The sequence below is a fragment of the Toxorhynchites rutilus genome, chromosome 2 (assembly GCF_029784135.1).
Source record: "Toxorhynchites rutilus septentrionalis strain SRP chromosome 2, ASM2978413v1, whole genome shotgun sequence".
In the NCBI taxonomy this organism is placed as follows: Eukaryota; Metazoa; Arthropoda; class Insecta; order Diptera; family Culicidae; genus Toxorhynchites; species Toxorhynchites rutilus.
Genome location: NC_073745.1, coordinates 176,533,180 through 176,554,923, shown reverse-complemented (window position 1 = coordinate 176,554,923; position 21,744 = coordinate 176,533,180). Strand labels below are relative to the sequence as shown.

General features: G+C 38.8%; 1 protein-coding gene across 1 annotated transcript; it reads left to right on the top strand.

Annotated features, from left to right (window-relative positions):
* Window positions 1-13,061: 13,061 nt before the first annotated feature.
* Window positions 13,062-16,412, top strand: LOC129771219 (E3 SUMO-protein ligase ZBED1-like). The gene is made up of 4 exons (XM_055774645.1): window positions 13,062-13,374; window positions 13,433-13,648; window positions 13,711-13,779; window positions 14,787-16,412. The coding sequence occupies exon 4, from the start codon at window positions 15,158-15,160 to the stop codon at window positions 16,289-16,291; it is 1,134 nt and encodes a 377-aa protein (XP_055630620.1). The 5' UTR covers window positions 13,062-13,374; window positions 13,433-13,648; window positions 13,711-13,779; window positions 14,787-15,157; the 3' UTR covers window positions 16,292-16,412.
* The last annotated feature ends 5,332 nt before the right edge of the window (window positions 16,413-21,744 follow it).

Sequence of the window (21,744 nt, the reverse complement as noted above, 5' to 3'; positions counted from 1 at the left end):
CTCGAAAGATAAAATGTCTACGCGTTATATACTTGTTACTTTTTGATCCAAAAACTTGTTTCAATAGTCTTAAAATTGCTTTCAAAACAGGCTATTGAAATCACCATTCGGTATATAAGCGAGCGGCGCTCGGAAATCCACTCAGTTCTAATTGAACAGCGATTGGAGCATGTTGTCGCTGTTGCGGTGAAGCTCTTTATTTATCATGAAAGCGCGGATGAACGGTGTCACCAAGAGCCTGTTTGTGCACCCTAGGCCAGAAGGGAATCTATCAGGAGGAGAGTGATGCCACAAACGGTTCCCTGGGAAGACATCGCTACACACACATACACGCGCGGCTATTAACAGGTGGTTATCGAGTTGGCATTAACCACTGGTGGGCTTCCAGTATCGAGGAAAATGTGGAAATATCTAATCGTTACTGAAAATAATCTGCCAGTTCCTTTAGGAATTTTCAAAATATATTCATGTAAAAGAGTTTAATTGAATGTTTTCTATCCATGTTACACTGTGACCAAATATGTTTCAATCAAGTGCTATTAACAGGTGGTTATCGAGTTGGCATTAACCACTGGTGGGCTTCCAGTATCGCGGAAAATGTGGAAATATCTAATCGTTACTGAAAATAATCTGCCAGTTCCTTTGGGAATTTTCAAAATATATTCATGTGAAAGCGTTTAATTGAATGTTTTCTATCCATGTTACAGTGTGACCAAATATGTTTCAATCAAGTGCTATTAACAGGTGGTTATCGAGTTGGCATTAACCACTGGTGGGCTTCCAGTATCGAGGAAAATGTGGAAATATCTAATCGTTACTGAAAATAATCTGCCTGTTCCTCTGGGAATTTTCAAAATATATTCATGTGAAAGAGTTTAATTGAATGTTTTCTATCCATGTTACACTGTGACCAAATATGTTTCAATCAAGTGCTATTAACAGGTGGTTATCGAGTTGGCATTAACCACTGGTGGGCTTCCAGTATCGAGGAAAATGTGGAAATATCTAATCGTTACTGAAAATAATCTGCCAGTTCCTTTGGGAATTTTCAAAATATATTCATGTGAAAGAGTTTAATTGAATGTTTTCTATCCATGTAACACTGTGACCAAATACATTTGGTTTTGTGGTTTTTCAATCAATCGCAATTAACAGGATAGCTTCAGAAGATTATTCTTCCCCATCAGTAGGATATTTCCGTATCCAATATTGTATGCGCCCGCAATCGATTATTGCTCAGTCGCCGAAAGTTCCGAGCTCAGAGAGTTCATTCCCCTCTAGTTTGCCTTCTAAATTGCCATCGTAAACCACACCTTCTCTCGATTCAATCACACACAAAAAGCATACTTAAGCGATATTCTGGTGGTGAGACACATTCATTTTTCGTGAGGACATCGACAAGACAACATCGTTGCCTAACGTGCTGGAGGAGGTGGACGGCGAAGGATCGACACATACACGCGCAGAACTCTTTCCGTTAGGATGCCATTCAGCATCGAGAAAGTTCCGGAAAGATCTAATCATTGCTGGAAAATAATCTGCCAGTTCCTTTGGGAATTTTCAAAATATATTCATGTGAAAGAGTTTAATTGAATGTTTTCTATCCATGTAACACTGTGACCAAATATGTTTCAATCAAGTGCTATTAACAGGTGGTTATCGAGTTGGTATTAACCACTGGTGGGCTTCCAGTATCGAGGAAAATGTGGAAATAACTAATCGTTACTGAAAATAATCTGCCAGTTCCTCTGGGAATTTTCAAAATATATTCATGTGAATGAGTTTAATTGAATGTTTTCTATCCATGTAACACTGTGACCAAATACATTAGGTTTTGTGATTTTTCAATCAATCGCAATTAACAGGATAGCTTCCGAAGATTATTCTTCCCCATCAGTAGGATATTTCCGTATCCAATACTGGATGCATAAAACCTTGTGCCTCCAACGTAACGCTCTCGTTTTCGAAGTTCTCCAAATATTCATTCATTCAGAATGAATTCAGATTCAACTTCATACAAATGATATCTAAATCAACGATAGTCCTACGTCACCCTTGTGGTTATACCATAGATATAACCCACTTCCTGTTTTTCAACAGATCGTCTCCAAAACCTCAGTTCTTTTTTATTTTTATTTACTTTGTTTACGGATACTACAAATCTTACAATTCATTCGTCTCCGAAACCACAGTTTAAGGTACGGTAATGTGCTCAATAATGAAATATATGATAGTGAATGAGTTGATGACTACCTATGCATTCCCTATCACAGCCATCATTTTGATTGTACGATATATGCATACGCCGAAAGATGCCCGGCGTTGAGCATTTAATAAGTACAAAGCCTTTAGAAAAAAATCAAGAATCAAGTTTGTAAAAAAAAAACGCAAAAACACAACACCAAAGGTTCTTTTCAGAACCCCCAACATGTTCATAAAAAGTAAACAGTAAAGTAATTCATTTTTCAGGTAGATAGGTAGGTAGAAGAAAATAAAACAATATAATTAAAATATATATTTAGCAAAAGCTGTCCCCTTTGTATAGTCCTACGTCACTCCGGTTATGTCCCCGACATTACCCACCCGTCTTTTTCTTTTTCCTTTCCAATCGTGCTTCATTCTATTTCGCTGCTGCTCTGGTTGCCCGTTTTGGTCGGTACGATTTGAGGAGCACAAAATGGACCAATCAAAAATGGGCACATAGTGCATTTTAACAATGCTTGATATTTCACAATTATTCAATTATTTATCTCAAGAAAAATTAAATGTTATTCGTTATTATAGATGCGTAGATATATTTCCTATCATTTGATGCAAAAACCTTTGCGATCTATTGAGAAATGCTCGAGTTATAAGCGTTCCAAATCTTGCATTTTTTCCTACTTGTTCAGTGCCTAGATTTCCATTTCACCCCCTATATCTTCCGGTTAGACGTAGTCCTACGTCAATAAATAGAAATGAATACTTTTCTCCCGTGATTCTATCATTTCCACTTTCCCAAAAATCCAGACGCTATTGTCATACTATTGTTTGACAGATAACGCTTGCTAGATAAATGATAGCAGCTGATATCTCTAATCACTAGTTATCTAGTGAAGTTAGACGACTATTGTTCTTTCCATAGATTATGCACAGCATCCACCAACTCAGCTCTTCGAAGTTGCGATTCGAGTTGCTCGAAGATGGGAATGGATGCAAGATAGGGATAGGTGAATTTTAAATAATACCGGTTATATTGATTTTTCCGTAGAATCGTTGGAGACCGGAGTCGATAAGACGCTGATGGTCAGTAGCAGGTTGTTCTATGACAGAGCATACCCAGAAGACTGAGCGGAGTTGAAGACATTCAACGTTGAAGCCTTATGACCCCGATCTACTAGTGTAAAATTATCGGTAAACTTACATTGATATTGAGAAGTAGTAGTTGACTGAGCGGAGTTGAAGACATTCAACGTTGAAGCCTTATGACCCCGATCTACTAGTGTCAAATTATCGGTAAACTTACATTGATATTGAGAAGTAGTAGTTGGCTTGTTACTCTCAAGAAGATAACTCTGGTTTGAAGACAGGACATAATTTTATCTCAAACGTTTGGATTTGAATGTTCGAGTGACTGAATGAATGGAATGAATGGACGGACGCGTCTTGTGTGAGTGTGGAGTGAATGAAGATAGAATGTGTGCTGGTAGAAGTTAGAATTTATAAGTTATTTTTCTCAGTTTGACAAGAGGAGATAGGAAAGGAAACAGATAGAAACTGGTGAGAGGTACATGACTTTTTCATATAGTGCATAACAATTGAGAATATGACAGGGGAGGTATTTCGGTTGGGAGTATGACAGTGGATCGAGGTGGTTGATAAACGGCAAAGAAAAAAAGAAGATCCAGTTTCCGCGTCGGGATTTTTCGTACTGAACGGATGTTGTGTAGACGTATGTTGACGCTTAGACGAAAAATTATTTTCATAATTTTTCTACTCGACCTGGGGGAGGATTGTTACGCCACAATTATTTGTAAAAGCCTAAAATTGTCTTTTCCATGTTTTTTTCTTTAGTCTATAAGTTCATCTTGTTTTTGTTATAACTGGTTCTGTTTATTGTCGTTAAGTTAAAATTTGTTTTGCCATAAAATAATTGTGCAACCTACTAACCCATACCTTTGAGGAGTAAACCACGGGGGAGCATCGAGTGACAGCGAGAGTTCCGGAAAGGTTAGACCATCAAGAAAGAGGAAATAGAGAGAGAGAGAGAGAGAGAGAGAGAGAGAAGGAAAAAGGAAGGAATTGAAGCGTACGACGAGGACTTGGACGGCGACCTTCAAGCTAGACGGAAGTCAGAAAACGTTTCGAAAAAAGGAGATTTATTTGAAGAAGCACAGCGGAAGTTAATAAAAGATTGAGAAAAGCGAATTAAAAAGTTTAAAGTAAAGTTGGAGATATAGAAAGCTGAAAGATAGTGGAAGAGTTGAAAGCGCGGAGGAACGAGTGTGGAGCGCGAGTTCACATCTTGATCCTGAGGAGCAAAAATAGCCAGCGAACACCTGGACGAAGTTCGACATCGAACCTCACCACGAATCCGTGTGAAACCACGCGAATCCGCGAATCCACGGGAATCTTCGAATCAACGCGAATTTAAGAGTACCAGGTACGTGCTAAACTCTCTCTCTCTCATCAACGAGGATTTTGACAAGTACGTCGAACGCATATTGTTTAATCAATAGGCGTCATCGCAGCAATTGGTTATCAACATCTTGCCTGATCATCAAATGGTATGCGTAGGAATTCAATGAGCAGAAAATATGAAGGCGTATCCTTTAATGCAATCTTGAATAACCGAGCCAAAGAGTGGTGTTCGTACCCGCTTTTGTAATCCGTGTTAGGATAACACTTTTCGGAGTGCAAAAAAAAACGTGCGAGTGCAGAAGTACCCCCGGAAGACCGTTTTGAGGAAACATATTCTAGTTTGCACAAAGGTAAGCGAGTACAAAAGTACTCGCAGTTTGCATTTATTTGCTGAGCCGATTTCACATTTCAGTCGGAACAAAAATGCCCCCGACTTACATGAATTTGCAATGCCAATTTCCCCACGCTCCATGGATTTGAAGTCTGTATTAGGGAAACAAATTTCAGTCGGAACAAAAAAGGCCCCAACTTACATGTATTTGGAAGGCCAATTTCCCCACGCTCCTTGGATTTGAAGTCTGTGTTAGGGAAACACATTTCAGTCGGAACAAAAATACTCCCGATTTCCATGTATTTTCAATGCCGATCTCTCCAACGCTGCTTGGTTTTGAAGTCTGTGTTAGGGAACACATTTCGGTGAGAACAAAAGTCCCCATACTTTCATGTATTTGCAATGCCGATTTTCCCAAGGCTGCTTGGTTTTGATGGCTGTGTTAGGGAAACCGTAGATCGGGCCAATCAAAATGAGGCAGTTAGGGCGTTTAGATAACGCTTAACATTTTAAAGTTATTCAATTGTTTATCTAATGAAAAACAACATTTTATTAATTGCGATAGAAGCGTAGAAATATTCCCTATCAATTGATGCAAACATCTTTTTCAAATTCAGTCTCAGCTCAATAGAGGCAATCCGCTCAATGAAGGTTGATAAACGCTCATCTTATTTCCTAACTAGAATAAGACAACTATTGAGTGTTTTGGTCGAAAAATTATTCAAGATTACCTTAGTATGGGTTCCCTCTCATTGCTCGATTCCGGGGAATGAGAAAGCGGACTCGCTAGCTACGGTGGGCGCTTTAGAAGGCACACTTTTTGAAAGGCAAATTGCTTATAATGAATTTTTCCACATTCCTCGTCAGTATACGCTCGTAAGTTGGCAGCGCATGTGGAGTGGTGATGAGTTCGGTCGTTGGTTACACACGATTATCCCTAAGGTCTCGACGAGGGCATGGTTCAAGGGATTGAATGTAGGTCGTGATTTCATTCGCGTGATATCTCGGCTTATGTCCAATCACTACAACCTAAACGCGCATCTCTATCGCATTGGGCTCGCAGCAAACAATCTTTGTGATTGTGGCGATGGCTACCACGACATCGAGCATGTTGTCTGGTCGTGTATCCGGTTCCATGCTGCTCGCTCTCAGCTCTCTAGAGCACTGAGAGCACAAGGCAGACAATCGGATATCCCCGTCCGGGATATCTTAGGTAGCCGGGATCCTGATCTTCTGCTTCATCTATACCTGTTCCTCAGAAACGCCGATGTCAACGTTTAATGATGTTTCCTTCGTTGTGTCCCCGTTTCATATCCCTCCTATCCGATCGATAAACTTTTACTTAGTCGCGGCAATACATACACACACTCTTTACAGACACACGGGCCAAAGGTTGTGCAGTCCACTGATCATTCAACAAGAGCCAAAGGTTGTACCGCTCATGACAACTCTACACGAGCTGATGATTGCGCCGCCATTCTATCCTGGATTCCTCGAGTCGAGAAAGACGCACCACGCTAGATATGGGGTACTGACTAGGGGGGCGTTGCTGATTAATGGTCAGCTGCATCCCAATAGGAAGTATCCCGTGTCGGGCACACGTACAGAGCATCGAAGACTGCGACATACCAATTATGAGAACACTTGTAATACTAACCTCGAGTCAACCGCGAGTAATCGGTTACATATTACTAACATAGTCTAAGCAAACATTGTCAAAATATTGAACTCCCGGCCCCGTTAGGCTGACGCCATATGAGCCTTAATAAAATATATATTTTGGATAAAAAAAAAAAATCTTTCCGATCCAGTAAGAAATGTTCGAGTTATAAGCATTCGGAATCTTTAATTTTTTCCTACATGTTCTGTGTTTAGGTTTTAATTTTACCCCCCATATACTCCGGTTAGACGTAGTTCCACGTCAAAACAATTCTGCACCAATGAGCAAATCCACATTAGCTGGCAGGCGGAACTCAGGGTCGGCTAGTGCAAAACCGTTCGGTAATTTCCAATGCGCAATATCAATTTTACTCGTGGGAATCGTTCCGGTCACTTTCGGAGTCACCAAACATTCGATTTGGTTCCTGTATTCACTGTTTCTAGAACAAAAGCGCACCGTAATCTTGTCGCGTGCGAGCGTTCGCAAAGCGTTGATCCCAGTAATCGAGACATTTGCATTTTTCTTCGGAATAGCTAATCGGTTAGCCATCTGTTCGGTGATGAACTTGTGACCCACTGTCTAAAAGTACGCGACACAGATGGTGATGGTTATTTCTATCGAAGACATAAATCAAAACTGTGAGTAATAGCACCGTTTTCGTATCGTGAGTGCAGTTGCAGGAACAGGTCGTAGAAACTGGTTGTATATTCGGTGTGATTGCACTCGAAACCTCGGCTGACGGTTGTAATTCTTTTGGAATAGCAGCATTCAAACTTATATCGCGGTTTGCAACTTCTGCATCGTCATGCAGTTGCGTATGATGTCGCTTCTGGCATTTACGACACGTTTCCTGCGAAGGGCAATTCCTAGAACGATGTCCCTTTCGAAGACAGTTGAAGCATATTCCAAGTGATCTTACCTTATCTCTTACCTTATCTTACCTTATCTCTTACCTTATTCTCTGAGCAGCAGATTAATCGTTCAGTTTGTTACACTGAAAATTTAGATGCTGACCACCACAGAAAGCACAAGCGTTGGTGATAGTTTTTTCTTCGGCAGGTTTCGTGATAGCAGCGTAGCTTCTCGTTGCTGGCAGTTTAACAGGAATAGGAACAGCTTTCGGTTTCGATTGTGATCCTGGCAGTTGAGTTGCATTCTCACAATTCTCCAATATCTGACATCTAGATTTGAGAAACACAATCGTCGGTTCGAATCTTGGCAATTCGCCTCTCTTCAAAGTTGATTCCCAAGCCTTGCGCGTGGACCTATCTGGAGCATTGGCAATTAGATATACAACCATATGTTCAGATATACCAGTGAGGTTCTGTTGTAGATAACGCAAACTCTCAACATGGCGGGTTGCTTCATCAAGCAGTTTTCGTAAATCCTTGTGCGATTGAGTGGACATCTTGGGCAGGCTTAACAGTCCTCGAATGTGTGATTCAACAATCACTCGTTGGTTCTCATACCGTTATGTCAGCACTTCCCATGCTTGATTATAATTACCTTCGCTCAATATTTTTGCATGCACTCAGGGCCCTCATTGACCATCTTTGTGTTGTTACAGAATAGCTACGTCCACGCAACAATCATCAGCGTGGAGATCGATCCACGGTCGAAATAAAATCGATTCATCCATACAACTGCTCTGCTCTGCAAGACACATCGGGCTGCTGTTCTATAAATAACTCAACAATGATCAATCAACTGTCTCCGCTGTCCGGTGGTCCAACTGGATAATGGAAGAACAGAAAGAATACTCTTACGCCTAAATGGCTACTGTGTGAATGTACCATATGTAATGGTATAGAAGGAATACTGGCGAATGGCAACTGTGTAATGTGCTAATTATAGATATGATAACCATGTGACATGTACACGATTAAAATTCGGCTCTGTTACAGCTAAAATGCTAATGAGCCTTAAATAAATGAATGGGATAAAAAAAAAAAAAAATATTTTTGCATCAAGTACTCCAGCAGCTGATCCGATGAGAGCTTTATCGAGGTGATAAAGTTTGATAACATCACTATCACCTGACATCGCCATCAGATCTTGGAAGACAGCTTTGAATTTAGACCACGCGGAATAACTACTATCGAAAGTAGGTATCGGTGCTTTTAATGGTTGCTGTTGTATCATAACTTGCGGCTCGGCTGTGGAGTTTTCATTCTTCGCAGTGAGAATTAAATCCGCATAAATTTCTTCTTCTGCCGCAACATCGTCGTCGGAAATAAGTGCCATCACTTTGCTGTGAAAGCAACTAAATTCGGTGTACGCTGACGAGTTTTTCGTAAAAACATTCAACTGTGCTAATCCTACATTTCGTTCCGCTTGTAATGATTTCTGTATGCGCACAACTTTTTGTTTAACCTGGTTGCGCTGACGAAAAACTGCTGCTAGCTCTTTCGAATATAATGTACTTGCAGCACTGACATCACTTTCGTTGTCAGGAAATGGAATAATTCATTATGCTGCTCATCAGCATTTTGCTGTTTCGGATTCGGGGAATGTTCAAGCGGCATTGTGCCTATTTTCACTGGTGATTTATTTCGCTTTATAAATTCACACGATGAACAAGTTCAATCACGTCGAGAAAACTTTCCACTGCACGAGGCGCAAGCGAACAAGTGACGAAAATTTTCCACTACACACGCGGAGAATCTCATTTTTTGAAACGCAATGGTACTTTTCCACTGCTCGCGGAGTCACTTTTGACGTAGGACTACGTCTTTCATTTCTATACCGGGGTGTAAAATCAAAGTTTCGAAAACGAAAGCGTTACGCCGGAGACCGAGATTTTGAGCGTTAATAGCTCCTAAACAACTGAACGAAATGGTATGATAAACAATTCATTCGAAAGATAAAATGTCTACGCGTTATATACTTGTTACTTTTTGATCCAAAAACTTGTTTCAATAGTCTTAAAATTGCTTTCAAAACAGGCTATTGAAATCACCAATCGGTATATAAGCGAGCGGCGCTCGGAAATCCACTCAGTTCTAATTGAACAGCGATTGGAGCATGTTGTCGCTGTTGCGGTGAAGCTCTTTATTTATCATGAAAGCGCGGATGAACGGTGTCACCAAGAGCCTGTTTGTGCACCCTATGCCAGAAGGGAACCTATCAGGAGGAGAGTGATGCCACAAACGGTTCCCTGGGAAGACATCGCTACACACACATACACGCGCGGCTATTAACAGGTGGTTATCGAGTTGGCATTAACCACTGGTGGGCTTCCAGTATCGAGGAAAATGTGGAAATATCTAATCGTTACTGAGAATAATCTGCCAGTTCCTCTGGGAATTTTCCAAATATATTCATGTGAAAGAGTTTAATTGAATGTTTTCTATCCATGTTACACTGTGACCAAATATGTTTCAATCAAGTGCTATTAACAGGTGGTTATCGAGTTGGCATTAACCAATGGTGGGCTTCCAGTATCGAGGAAAATGTGGAAATATCTAATCGTTACTGAAAATAATCTGCCAGTTCCTTTGGGAATTTTCAAAATGTATTCATGTGAAAGAGTTTAATTGAATGTTTTCTATCCATGTAACACTGTGACCAAATACATTTGGTTTTGTGGTTTTTCAATCAATCGCAATTAACAGGATAGCTTCAGAAGATTATTCTTCCCCATCAGTAGGATATTTCCGTATCCAATATTGTATGCGCCCGCAATCGATTATTGCTCAGTCGCCGAAAGTTCCGAGCCCAGAGAGTTCATTCCCCTCTAGTTTGCCTTCCAAATTGCCATCGTAAACCACACCTTCTCTCGGTTCAATCACACACAAAAAGCATACTTAAGCGATATTCTGGTGGTGAGACACATTCATTTTTCGTGAGGACATCGACAAGACAACATCGTTGCCTAACGTGCTGGAGGAGGTGGACGGCGAAGGATCGACACATACACGCGCAGAACTCTTTCCGTTAGGATGCCATTCAGCATCGAGAAAGTTCCGGAAAGATCTAATCATTTCTGGAAAATAATCTGCCAGTTCCTTTGGGAATTTTCAAAATATATTCATGTGAAAGAGTTTAATTGAATGTTTTCTATCCATGTAACACTGTGACCAAATATGTTTCAATCAAGTGCTATTAACAGGTGGTTATCGAGTTGGCATTAACCACTGGTGGGCTTCCAGTATCGAGGAAAATGTGGAAATATCTAATCGTTACTTAAAATAATCTGCCAGTTCCTTTGGGAATTTTCAAAATATATTCATGTGAAAGAGTTTAATTGAATGTTTTCTATTCATGTTACACTGTGACCAAATATGTTTCAATCAAGTGCTATTAACAGGTGGTTATCGAGTTGGCATTAACCACTGGTGGGCTTCCAGTATTGAGGAAAATGTGGAAATATCTAATCGTTACTGAAAATAATCTGCCAGTTCCTTTGGGAATTGTCAAAATATATTCATGTGAAAGAGTTTAATTGAATGTTTTCTATCCACTGTTTTCTATAACACTGTGACCAAATACATTTGGTTTTGTGGTTTTTCAATCAATCGCAATTAACAGGATAGCTTCAGAAGATTATTCTTCCCCATCAGTAGGATATTTCCTTATCCAATATTGTATGCGCCCGCAATCGATTATTGCTCAGTCGCCGAAAGTTCCGAGCTCAGAGAGTTCATTCCCCTCTAGTTTGCCTTCCAAATTGCCATCGTAAACCACACCTTCTCTCGATTCAATCACACACAAAAAGCATACTTAAGCGATATTCTGGTGGTGAGACACATTCATTTTTCGTGAGGACATCGACAAGACAACATCGTTGCCTAACGTGCTGGAGGAGGTGGACGGCGAAGGATCGATACATACACGCGCAGAACTCTTTCCGTTAGGATGCCATTCAGCATCGAGAAAGTTCCGGAAAGATCTAATCATTGCTGGAAAATAATCTGCCAGTTCCTTTGGGAATTTTCAAAATATATTCATGTGAAAGAGTTTAATTGAATGTTTTCTATCCATGTTACACTGTGACCAAATATGTTTCAACCAAGTGCTATTAACAGGTGGTTATCGAGTTGGCATTAACCACTGGTGGGCTTCCAGTATCGAGGAAAATGTGGAAATATCTAATCGTTACTGAAAATAATCTGCCAGTTCCTTTGGGAATTTTCAAAATATATTCATGTGAATGAATTTAATTGAATGTTTTCTATCCATGTAACACTGTGACCAAATATGTTTTAATCAAGTGCTATTAACAGGTGGTTATCGAGTTGGCATTAACCACTGGTGGGCTTCCAGTATCGAGGAAAATGTGGAAATAACTAATCGTTACTGAAAATAATCTGCCAGTTCCTCTGGGAATTTTCAAAATATATTCATGTGAAAGAGTTTAATTGAATGTTTTCTATCCATGTAACACTGTGACCAAATATGTTTCAATCAAGTGCTATTAACAGGTGGTTATCGAATTAGCATTAACCACTGGTGGGCTTCCAGTATCGAGGAAAATGTGGAAATATCTAATCGTTACTGAAAATAATCCAATATTGGATGCATAAAACCTTGTGCCTCCAACGTAACGCTCTCGTTTTCGAAGTTCTCCAAATATTCATTCATTCAGAATGAATTCAGATTCAACTTCATACAAATGATCTCTAAATCAACGATAGTCCTACGTCACCCTTGCGGTTATACCATAGATATAACCCACTTCCTGTTTTTTCAGGATCGAACCTTTTTCAAAAACACTTTCTTCGCAACGGATACACTTTTTATGCTTGCGAGAAAAACACTTTTTATGCTAGCGGGAAAAAAATTTCACTCGGGATCGATTCATTCACTTTAAACCGGTTCGTTTTGGACCAAATTATGTTCGGGGTCGGTTCTTCGGTTTCGGTTCTCAAATGTGGGCAGTATTAAATTTTACTTTATTTGGTCGGATAAAAAACACTGTTTAAACACTTAACAATATTCTTTATTAGTTCTAAGTTTAACGGTTCGATAGCTAAAATAACTTTGTCGGTTTGGTATGCAAAACTAAACTTCGAGTCAAAAACACGTCGTTTCGGTAGGCAAGAACTAACTCAATTCAATTTTCATCGTTGCACATGCATTTCTTTCGGCGCTCGGATTTATCGTTGTATATGTGTGTTCGCGTATTTCATATGAGAAAAAAAATCGTGCATTGCTTTTCCACAAGTTCTATGTTATTAAAAAATAATGAAATATATTCAGGTAAAAATAACACGAATCGATAAACATATTTCCTGAAATGTTTCAATCAGATAAATGTACCGATTAGAGATGTGCCATCCGCTCATGAGCTGTTCCAAAGAGTCGACTCTTTAAAGTGAGTTGATACGGAACAGCTCGCAAAAAAAAAACGCACAGCTCTTCAGCTCACTTTGAAAATTATGCAGGAGGGAAAAGAGCTGTAGAATTGCAGAGAGTGTGTGAGCTGTAAGATTTGGATGAATTGACCGCTTTTCGCTCTTCGTTTTATGACATCAGTTCAATTTCGTTTGTTCCTTGTGTTTTCAACTGTCAAATAAAAGCGGTTAAAAATCATTTCAGTTTTGCGTACATAAGTGAAAACAGCTTTTGGACTTTTCTTCAAAAAAACATTTTCGTCTGCTTAAATTTTTAAAATCAAATCAAGGTAAAGACAATTATTTTTAAAAAGTAACTGCAATGTTCTAGTATGTATTTTTCCTCTATTTTATTCCAGGATTACCAAAGGAAACCTCTGCGGATCCAACCTTTTTCTTCTAGCATCGTGGTTCAAACAAGTTAGGAGGTTAGAAATCAAGTATATAACTCAAATCTTAAAGGTAATCATTAATTTTTTATTCTAGTGGAAGCATTTTTGGGTCTCTGGATTCTGGACCTTTGGAAATTTGAACTGCGGTACTGGTGCCGTCAGAAACAAGTAGGAAGTTGAGGAAAAATCGTTCATCAAGTTCATCACACCAAGTATTTTTTATAGCCCTGAACGCGGTAAAATTTATTTATCTAACACTAAAAGAAGTGTGAGATAAGTATTACGCTGTCCTTCCGTTTGAAATAAGAAGGTGAAAAAGAACCAAACAGTTTCAATTTGCATTGCGACATTTAATTTTATTTTTCGTTTCAGCGTTACGGAATCGTATTTTGGATTTGAATCCTACTAACTAGCGTATATTGGTATTATCTGAAAAATAAGGTGAGTTATCAATCAATTAAGGTGCACCGGGGCAAGTTGAAACACGGAAACAAATCTTGTTTCGTGTAGCTCGGAGCATTTCAACTCACCCCATGTTTTTTCAACCCTGAGGTAAATTGAAACAAAAGAGAAAATCGATTTTTTTAAACTGTGCAGGTGCCGGCTACTATTTGTCGGTGATTGCCGTATGAATGAAAATGTGTGAATAAATTCAAAAAATAAGAATTATTTATATTTCTTTTTACGTAGTGTATGAATACACAGACATGTAAATTTGTCATTTTTACAGCTAGGGGTCGTTTTGTAAACATTTATAAACAAGTTTCCACAAGGCATCCCCTCACTCATCCCTTCCTGAGTGCGCTACGTAATACAGGTTATCTGGAGACTCGATTTACCGGAGACTCGATTATCCGGAATTTTAGATTCGATTATCCGGAGTATTTTAGTTTTGTTTTTTTTCGTTTTCAGATTAGAAATTTTGAATAATTTGTTAATATACTTCATAAATATGATGGTTTATATCAACCAAATTAAAGCTCTCCAACTGCTCTTCATTTGTTCTTTGACACTAAATTTCTATCTTCCTTAATTTCGCTGCAATATCATTTTAAACAATTACTGGCGTATTCCAAGTAAGATGATGAAAAATTACAATTTTTACTCAACTGTAGTTATTATAATCAAATAATTTCCACCTTACCCGCCACCTTAAACTGCACATTAAACTCATGATAGTTCGCGTTGAAATAATTGAAATAATGGATATAGAAACCAAGCATTTTAAAAGTTGAAATTTTTCGAAACATCCAGAGGGAATCTCTATTTTTTTTTATCGAAAGTCATCGGTCATACCTTGTATATACTGCAAACAAATTTCAATTTAGTGATTAAGTGATCTATAAGATAACTTTCAAGTTGATCTTCGAAAAAATCGTTTCAACTTGCCCGGTGTACCTTACACAAAAATTAGATAAATTTATTCTGAGTTATCTGATTCATTTTAGGTATTATCGCCATGTCAACTGGAAGCAGAGTAACAAGTGATATATGGTATCACTTTACAAAGGAACGAGCTAAAGCGAAATGTCGTTATTGCAATGCATTGATTGCATCATCGAATGGTTCAACAGGAAATATGAAAAGGCACTTGAAAAATAAACATCCTTTCGTGTCTTTGAACCGAAGCCTGGCAACAACAAAAATCGTTCCATCTGGTGGTGATAGTGAAGCCAGAACAGCAGATGTAGGCGAAAATCTTCCCATAGATCAGCAACAATCTGGATCCACAGTGACTTCAAGTACAAGTTCTGATGGTATGCGGGGTTCCGAAGCTTCCGGAAACAATTTGCGCTCTGTGCCTCACTCGTAGCAGTCGATGACTAGATATGTCGATGTTCATCGACCGATGTCAATTATAAGAAGCAGATCGCTAGACAGTCAGCTGCTCAGAATGATCTGTAAAGAATATCATCCATTTTCGCTCGTTGAAGATAACGAATTCAAAGAATTTGTTCGCATGCTCTGCCATTCGTATACCCTTCCAAGCAGGAAGACTTTGACGAACAGTTTGTTGCCGGCTTCGTATAATGAGGTTCTATTGGAGGTGAAGGATGAATTGCAACACGCGTCTGCTGTTAGTTTGACTAGCGATGGGTGGACCAATATTAACAACATGAGTTTTTACGCTTTAACGGCCCATTTTATTGATAGATGTGGCACTTTGAAATCTTACCTTCTTGAATGTTCAGAGTTTAATGAAAAGCATACAGGCGAGAATATAGCTTCATGGATAGCTCAAGTTCTAAAGACATTCAATATCGATTTTAAAATTACCGCTATCGTAACCGATAACGCTGCTAACATGAAGTCCGCAGCATCAATACTGAATATCAGAAACGTAAGCTGTTACGCTCATTCGCTTAATCTGGCAGTTCAAAATGCCATAGCAAAGAGTATCAAGTTGGTGGTGGATAAGGTCAAATTAATTGTTCAGTTTTTCAAAAAAAGCACATCTGCATTATCAAAGCTAGTTGATATGCAAAAACCTTTGAACAAAGCACAGTTAAAGTTGAAACAAGATGTTCCAACGCGCTGGAATTCCACTTTCGATATGCTGGATCGAGTTCTGATCAACAAAGAACCGATTGTATCCACATTAGCCTTGCTGGACTCTACGTTATCCTTAGATAGTTCGGAATGGGATGTTATAGAACACAGTGTCAATATGTTGAGAACATTTCACGATGTTACTGTTGAGATATCTTCAGAGCAAAGCGTTTCCCTGTCAAAAACGTGCGTGTTGTACCGTATAATGATAAAGAAGATGAGTACATTTCCTGATGCAAGTCTGCCGCAAAGCGTGAGAATGCTTAAAACTGAGCTAGTAACAGGCTTACAAAAAAGATTTGGATCAATCGAAGATAATAAACTCAGATCTCAAGCTGTTTTATTAGATCCACGGTTCAAAAAACAGGCTTTCGGAGATGATTCGAAGTTTCAGCTTGCGTAACAATCCATCATACGGAAGTTGAGGCAGACTAATGCCACAGAAATGAACCAAAATTCGACAGAACCAGAAAATGATCAAGCGAAATCATCTCTGTGGCAAGAATTTGATGAAACAGTCATGAGAATCCAAGGAAAGCAGGATCCATCATCGGCAGCAATTGTAGAGCTGGACAAATATATTTCAGAACCCCATCTTGCGAGAACCGAGGACCCGCTTTTGTGGTGGAGATCCAGAGAGGCAGTTTACCCAAAACTATACAAATTGGTCAAAAAACGGCTCTGTATTCCTGCGACTTCTGTTCCCTGCGAACGACTGTTCTCGAAGGCTGGACAAATTATCACAGAGAAACGGAGTAGACTGTCTTCAGAGCATATATCCCAAATTTTGTTCCTAAATCATAATCTTTAACATTTGTTTGTAAAAAGAAATATATAAGAGAAACAATAAACAACCATATTTATTAGTACTAAGATAACGAAAAAATCTATTCATTTCATTTGAATTGAGGAAATTGTAAACATCCTTGAAAGGGATGTTAATGAGAGTAACTGGTGAGGAAAAATATCAATGTTGTTGTAAGTTTTGTGTCCAAACGAATCGGCTTCTTGTCATCTCGGCCAACATGTTTTACTAATCATTGATACATCCTACGAAAAAAAAGGTAGGCACACATGTCAACCAAATCTACGGTTTGTAAGTCCAGTATTGGCTCAATTTCGACTTCAGTAATGGCTGATTTGTTGGGCTTCCTTTGGTTCCATATCAGTGAAAATGTTGGTTCTTGTTTGTATACGAATAATGAGGATATTTTTTGAATAATTAATTTCATTTCAAAAGTTGTGTTCAAATAGTTTCATTCTTATGTTTTTCTTGTTCTATTCTTATTTTTATTAAAAAAATTTTATAGGAAGTATGTGATGTACACAAAGAATAAGCCCTCTCAAATGTGAAAGCACACTCTGGGGATAAAAATTACAATTTAAATTCCGCCCAATGGTGTGTCATGCTGTGGTGCGACTTTGCTCGCAACTTCCAAACCAAGGTGAACTCGATGGAATGATACATAGCACCGGATTACATACCGTCTGGTGGAGAACGCTTGTGTATTTTTGCATCAAACGAACCCATTTTGTTTTCATGCATTGTCAAATGTTAATTAAAATGATTACCATTAAGAGATTTTAATGTTTTGTTTATTAGAAATGTGGAATAATGGTGCTGATGGGACGAACATATAATCGCCAGTGAACGTGTATACCTCCACTTGAAAAAGACTATCACGATAAATGTTTAAGCTATAACATCAAGAAGGAAAATAAAGCTCGCAATTCTTGGTTATTCTCGTGTGTCGTATTATTCTCGCAAAGGAAAAATAAATCATTACTCATCTTTAGCTGCTATAAAACCACAACTCTTTCCTCGCCACTAAAACAATCTTTTAAAAGATTATTTCAAAGATTTGGATGTATTCTAAAATTATACCCTAAGTGATAAGCAAGCATATTGAAAAAAAACAATTTCGTAGTCCTACGTCGAAAATGCGGTCGTGTCCTTTACAGTTTTTTTTATTTTAGATTGAGGGTTCTTAGATTTTTGGATTATAGATTTTTGTTTTTAGATTCTAGATTTTTGGATTCTTTTGCATTATTGGATTTGATATTTTTTTACACCCGGGTATGGCGACCCGCGCTCGGTTCGAGTGGCGGACGTTGTCCCACGTCCAAAAACATTAAAATGGGGATGAATATCCGGTGCGGCACGATATCCCTATGCCTAGCAAACGATTGGCCTTTGAGGGTAAGAACTTATGAAACAACCTGATAAGATGGTCCGAAAAATCAACTTTTTTCCTGTTTTCCAAAAATTCATAACTTTTGAACTACTGCACCGATTCAGTAGATGGACATATCAAATTGAACCCAATGAGTTAGTCTTCTCTAAAAAAAAATACCACACCTGCAATGGGAAACGGATTTTGTTTTTGTAATTGTTTTTGAAAGTTTGCATGGTTTCAGGACCAAGGGCGCTATACTTTTTGTTTTTTTTTTCTTGAAAGCTGAGGTTTTTTCTACACAACATATCCAGAAATCCGAGGTGCCTTTTTTCGTTTTCAAATTATGTTTTTTTTTTCAAATTTAACCAATGGTCCGAAAAATCGTTTTTCCAAAAATCACTTTTTCTCAAAAAAATCTAACACCTCTCTGATTTTTGGATATGTTATGTAAAATAAACTTAACTTTCAAGAAAAATGTAAAAAATATTGCACCCTTGGCCCCGAAACCATGTAAACTATATAAGAAAACAAATGCAATCAATAATTACTTTATGGCTTCGGAGACCACCTGATCATCAGCTACAATATCCGTCCGCTTTTTGTAGTTCCGGTATGCATATACACGTGGGTTAAAGTACCAATGGATGCATGGAAAAAAAGTGACAGGACTTTCTTTAAAATGTTTTTGAAAAAAAAATCGAAACATTTGAAAATTTGAGATGACCATTTTCATTGCCACTCTAATATTCAATGCTGTGCGCTGAAGAAAATGAAACAAATTGCGGCACATTACTAGCTTGTGTGTTGGTCTTGCGAGGACAAAAAATAATCATGAATCATTTTTAGTTGCTTCTACAAAATAACGCAAATTATGAGCTAGTTTCAAAGTCACCAAACCTTCTTCTGCAGAGTTTATTTTCTCGCGAGGGATTTTACTTTCCGCCATCAATAAGTTTATCTCTTTTTGTATAAGATCATTTACAACAGTTACACCTATCGTTCATTGTTTTTCCGATATGGTAATTTTTCAGGAAGTGATTTTAAAGCCAACTTGATTTTATAGTTGATCAGACAAATTAAGTTTGTGAAAATGTTTGTTTGATTTTACTTAATAATTTTTGACGTAGGACTACGTCTAACCGGAAGATATAGGGGGTGAAATGGAAATCTAGGCACTGAACAAGTAGGAAAAAATGCAAGATTTGGAACGCTTATAACTCGAGCATTTCTCAATAGATCGCAAAGGTTTATGCATCAATTGATAGGAAATATATCTACGCATCTATCATAACGAATAACATTTCATTTTTCTTGAGATAAATAATTGAATAATTGTGAAATATCAAGCATTGTCAAAATGCACTATGTGCCCATTTTTGATTGGTCCATTTTGTGCTTCTCAAATCGTACCGACCAAAACGGGCAACCAGAGCAGCAGCGAAATAGAATGAAGCACGATTGGAAAGGAAAAAGAAAAAAATGAACGAAACATTGGTCGCAGTCTCACACTTGCGTAATTCTCGAGCCAGCCAGTCAGCTTAAAAATCCCCGCTCCGCTGCCCCAACGATCATTCTCATTCAAACCGTACACCACATCGGTTCGCATCACAACACATCAACAAACCAACCCAAGCAGCCATGTCTGGACATGGCAAAGGAGGAAAAGTGAAGGGAAAGGCAAAATCCCGCTCGAACCGTGTTGATCTGGAGTTCCCCGCAAGGGTAGCTAGGCCGAGCGCGTTAGTACCAGTGCACCAGTCCACCTAGAAAAACCGCATTCAGAACAAAACACATTCAGTTCGGTGGACATCAAGACAACAACAGGCAGTTGCAGCGAGTGGCGAGTGGCAAACGCAATCGCAAAACGGCAGCTGGTAGCAGAAGAAAAAAGTTTGTTCTTTATACAAACTGCTTTGGTGGCAAATCCAGAACAAGGCGGCATCGAGGGCGTTCGAAATGGTTTTTTTCAAAACCACGAGTACAAAGTTTTCTAAATTGGAACCATTCCATAAAACAAGGCGCTTTTCAGGGCCATTATACCTTCCAAAAAAGAGTTTAGGAAATACAGTTCAATGCTTTCTAAAACATTATCCAAAATAATAATAAAACACAAATTGATTTTTTCATAATCTGTTTGCCAGGATCTGATGAGTATGTGAATTTGGCATTTGTTCTGAGCTTATTGATAGTTGGGGACTTTCCTGATTATTCAATTTTCACCAATTCTTAAATTGTTTCCAGATTGAAAGTACAGTAATTTACAATTAGTTCGACATTTAGCTAATTGGACGGACATTGTAATGCGACTTATTTAGTTGGACATTTTTGTAAACATAGAGATCTAAATTATGACCCCACATTGAAAGTCGACACTGTACCACTGTCATCGCAAATGTTCAATTACAGGTTAAAATCGCCTCCAATGCGACACTGAGTGGCGCTTCGGCACGTCGCATTGAATGTAATTTACTGTACAACATGTCATAAAGCTGGATGGGAAGAAATTTTCCAACTGTGAATGCTGTGGCGAGTGGCAACAAATCGCTAAACAGGAAGGTTTAGCCGAACAAGATGGGGATATCGAGTGATAACAAAACAATAAACTCTTTAGATTGAAGATAATTTTGTGATCCTGAAAAGGACCCTTTTTAGCCTGCATGTGAATCCAACGAGCGAACAAATCGTAATGAATGTATTTTGACGTAGGACTACGTCTAACCGGAAGATATAGGGGGTGAAATGGAAATCTAGGCACTGAACAAGAAGGAAAAAATGCAAGATTTGGAACGCTTATAACTCGAGCATTTCTCAATAGATCGCAAAGGTTTTTGCATCAATTGATAGGAAATATATCTACGCATCTATCATAACGAATAACATTTCATTTTTCTTGAAATAAATAATTGAATAATTGTGAAATATCAAGCATTGTCCAAATACACTATGTGCCCATTTTTGATTGGTCCATTTTGTGCTCCTCAAATCGTACCGACCAAAACGGGCAACCAGAGCAGCAGCGAAATAGAATGAAGCACGATTGGAAAGGAAAAAGAAAAAAATGAGGGAAACATTGGTCGCAGTCTCACACATGCGTAATTCTCGAGCCAGCCAGTCAGCTTAAAAATCCCCTCTCCGCTGCCGTAACGATCATTCTCATCCGAACCGTACACCACATCGTTTCGCATCACCTCACATCAACAAACCAACACAAGCAGCCATGGTTGGATATGGCAAAGGAGGAAAAGTGAAGGGAAAGGCAAAATCCCGCTCGAACCTTGATCTGGAGTTCCCGCTCGTGTTGATCTGGAGTTCCCCGCAAGGGTAGCTAGGCCGAGCGCGTTAGTACCAGTATACCAGTCCACCTAGCCGGCGTTATATAGCTTCGGCCGCCGAAGTGATCGAGTTAGCTGGCAAAGCTGCTCGCGACGATAAGAAAACCTGCATTCGGAACAGAACACATTCGGTTCGGTGGACATCAAGACAACAGGCAGTTGCAGCGAGTGGCGAGTGGCAAACGCAATCGCAAAACGGCATCAGGTAGCAGAAGAAAAAAGTTTGTTCTTTATACAAACTGCTTTGGTGGCAAATCCAGAACAAGGCGGCTTCGAGGGCGTTCGAAATGGTTTTTTTCAAAACCACGAGTACTAAGTTTTCTAAATTGGAACCATTCCATAAAACA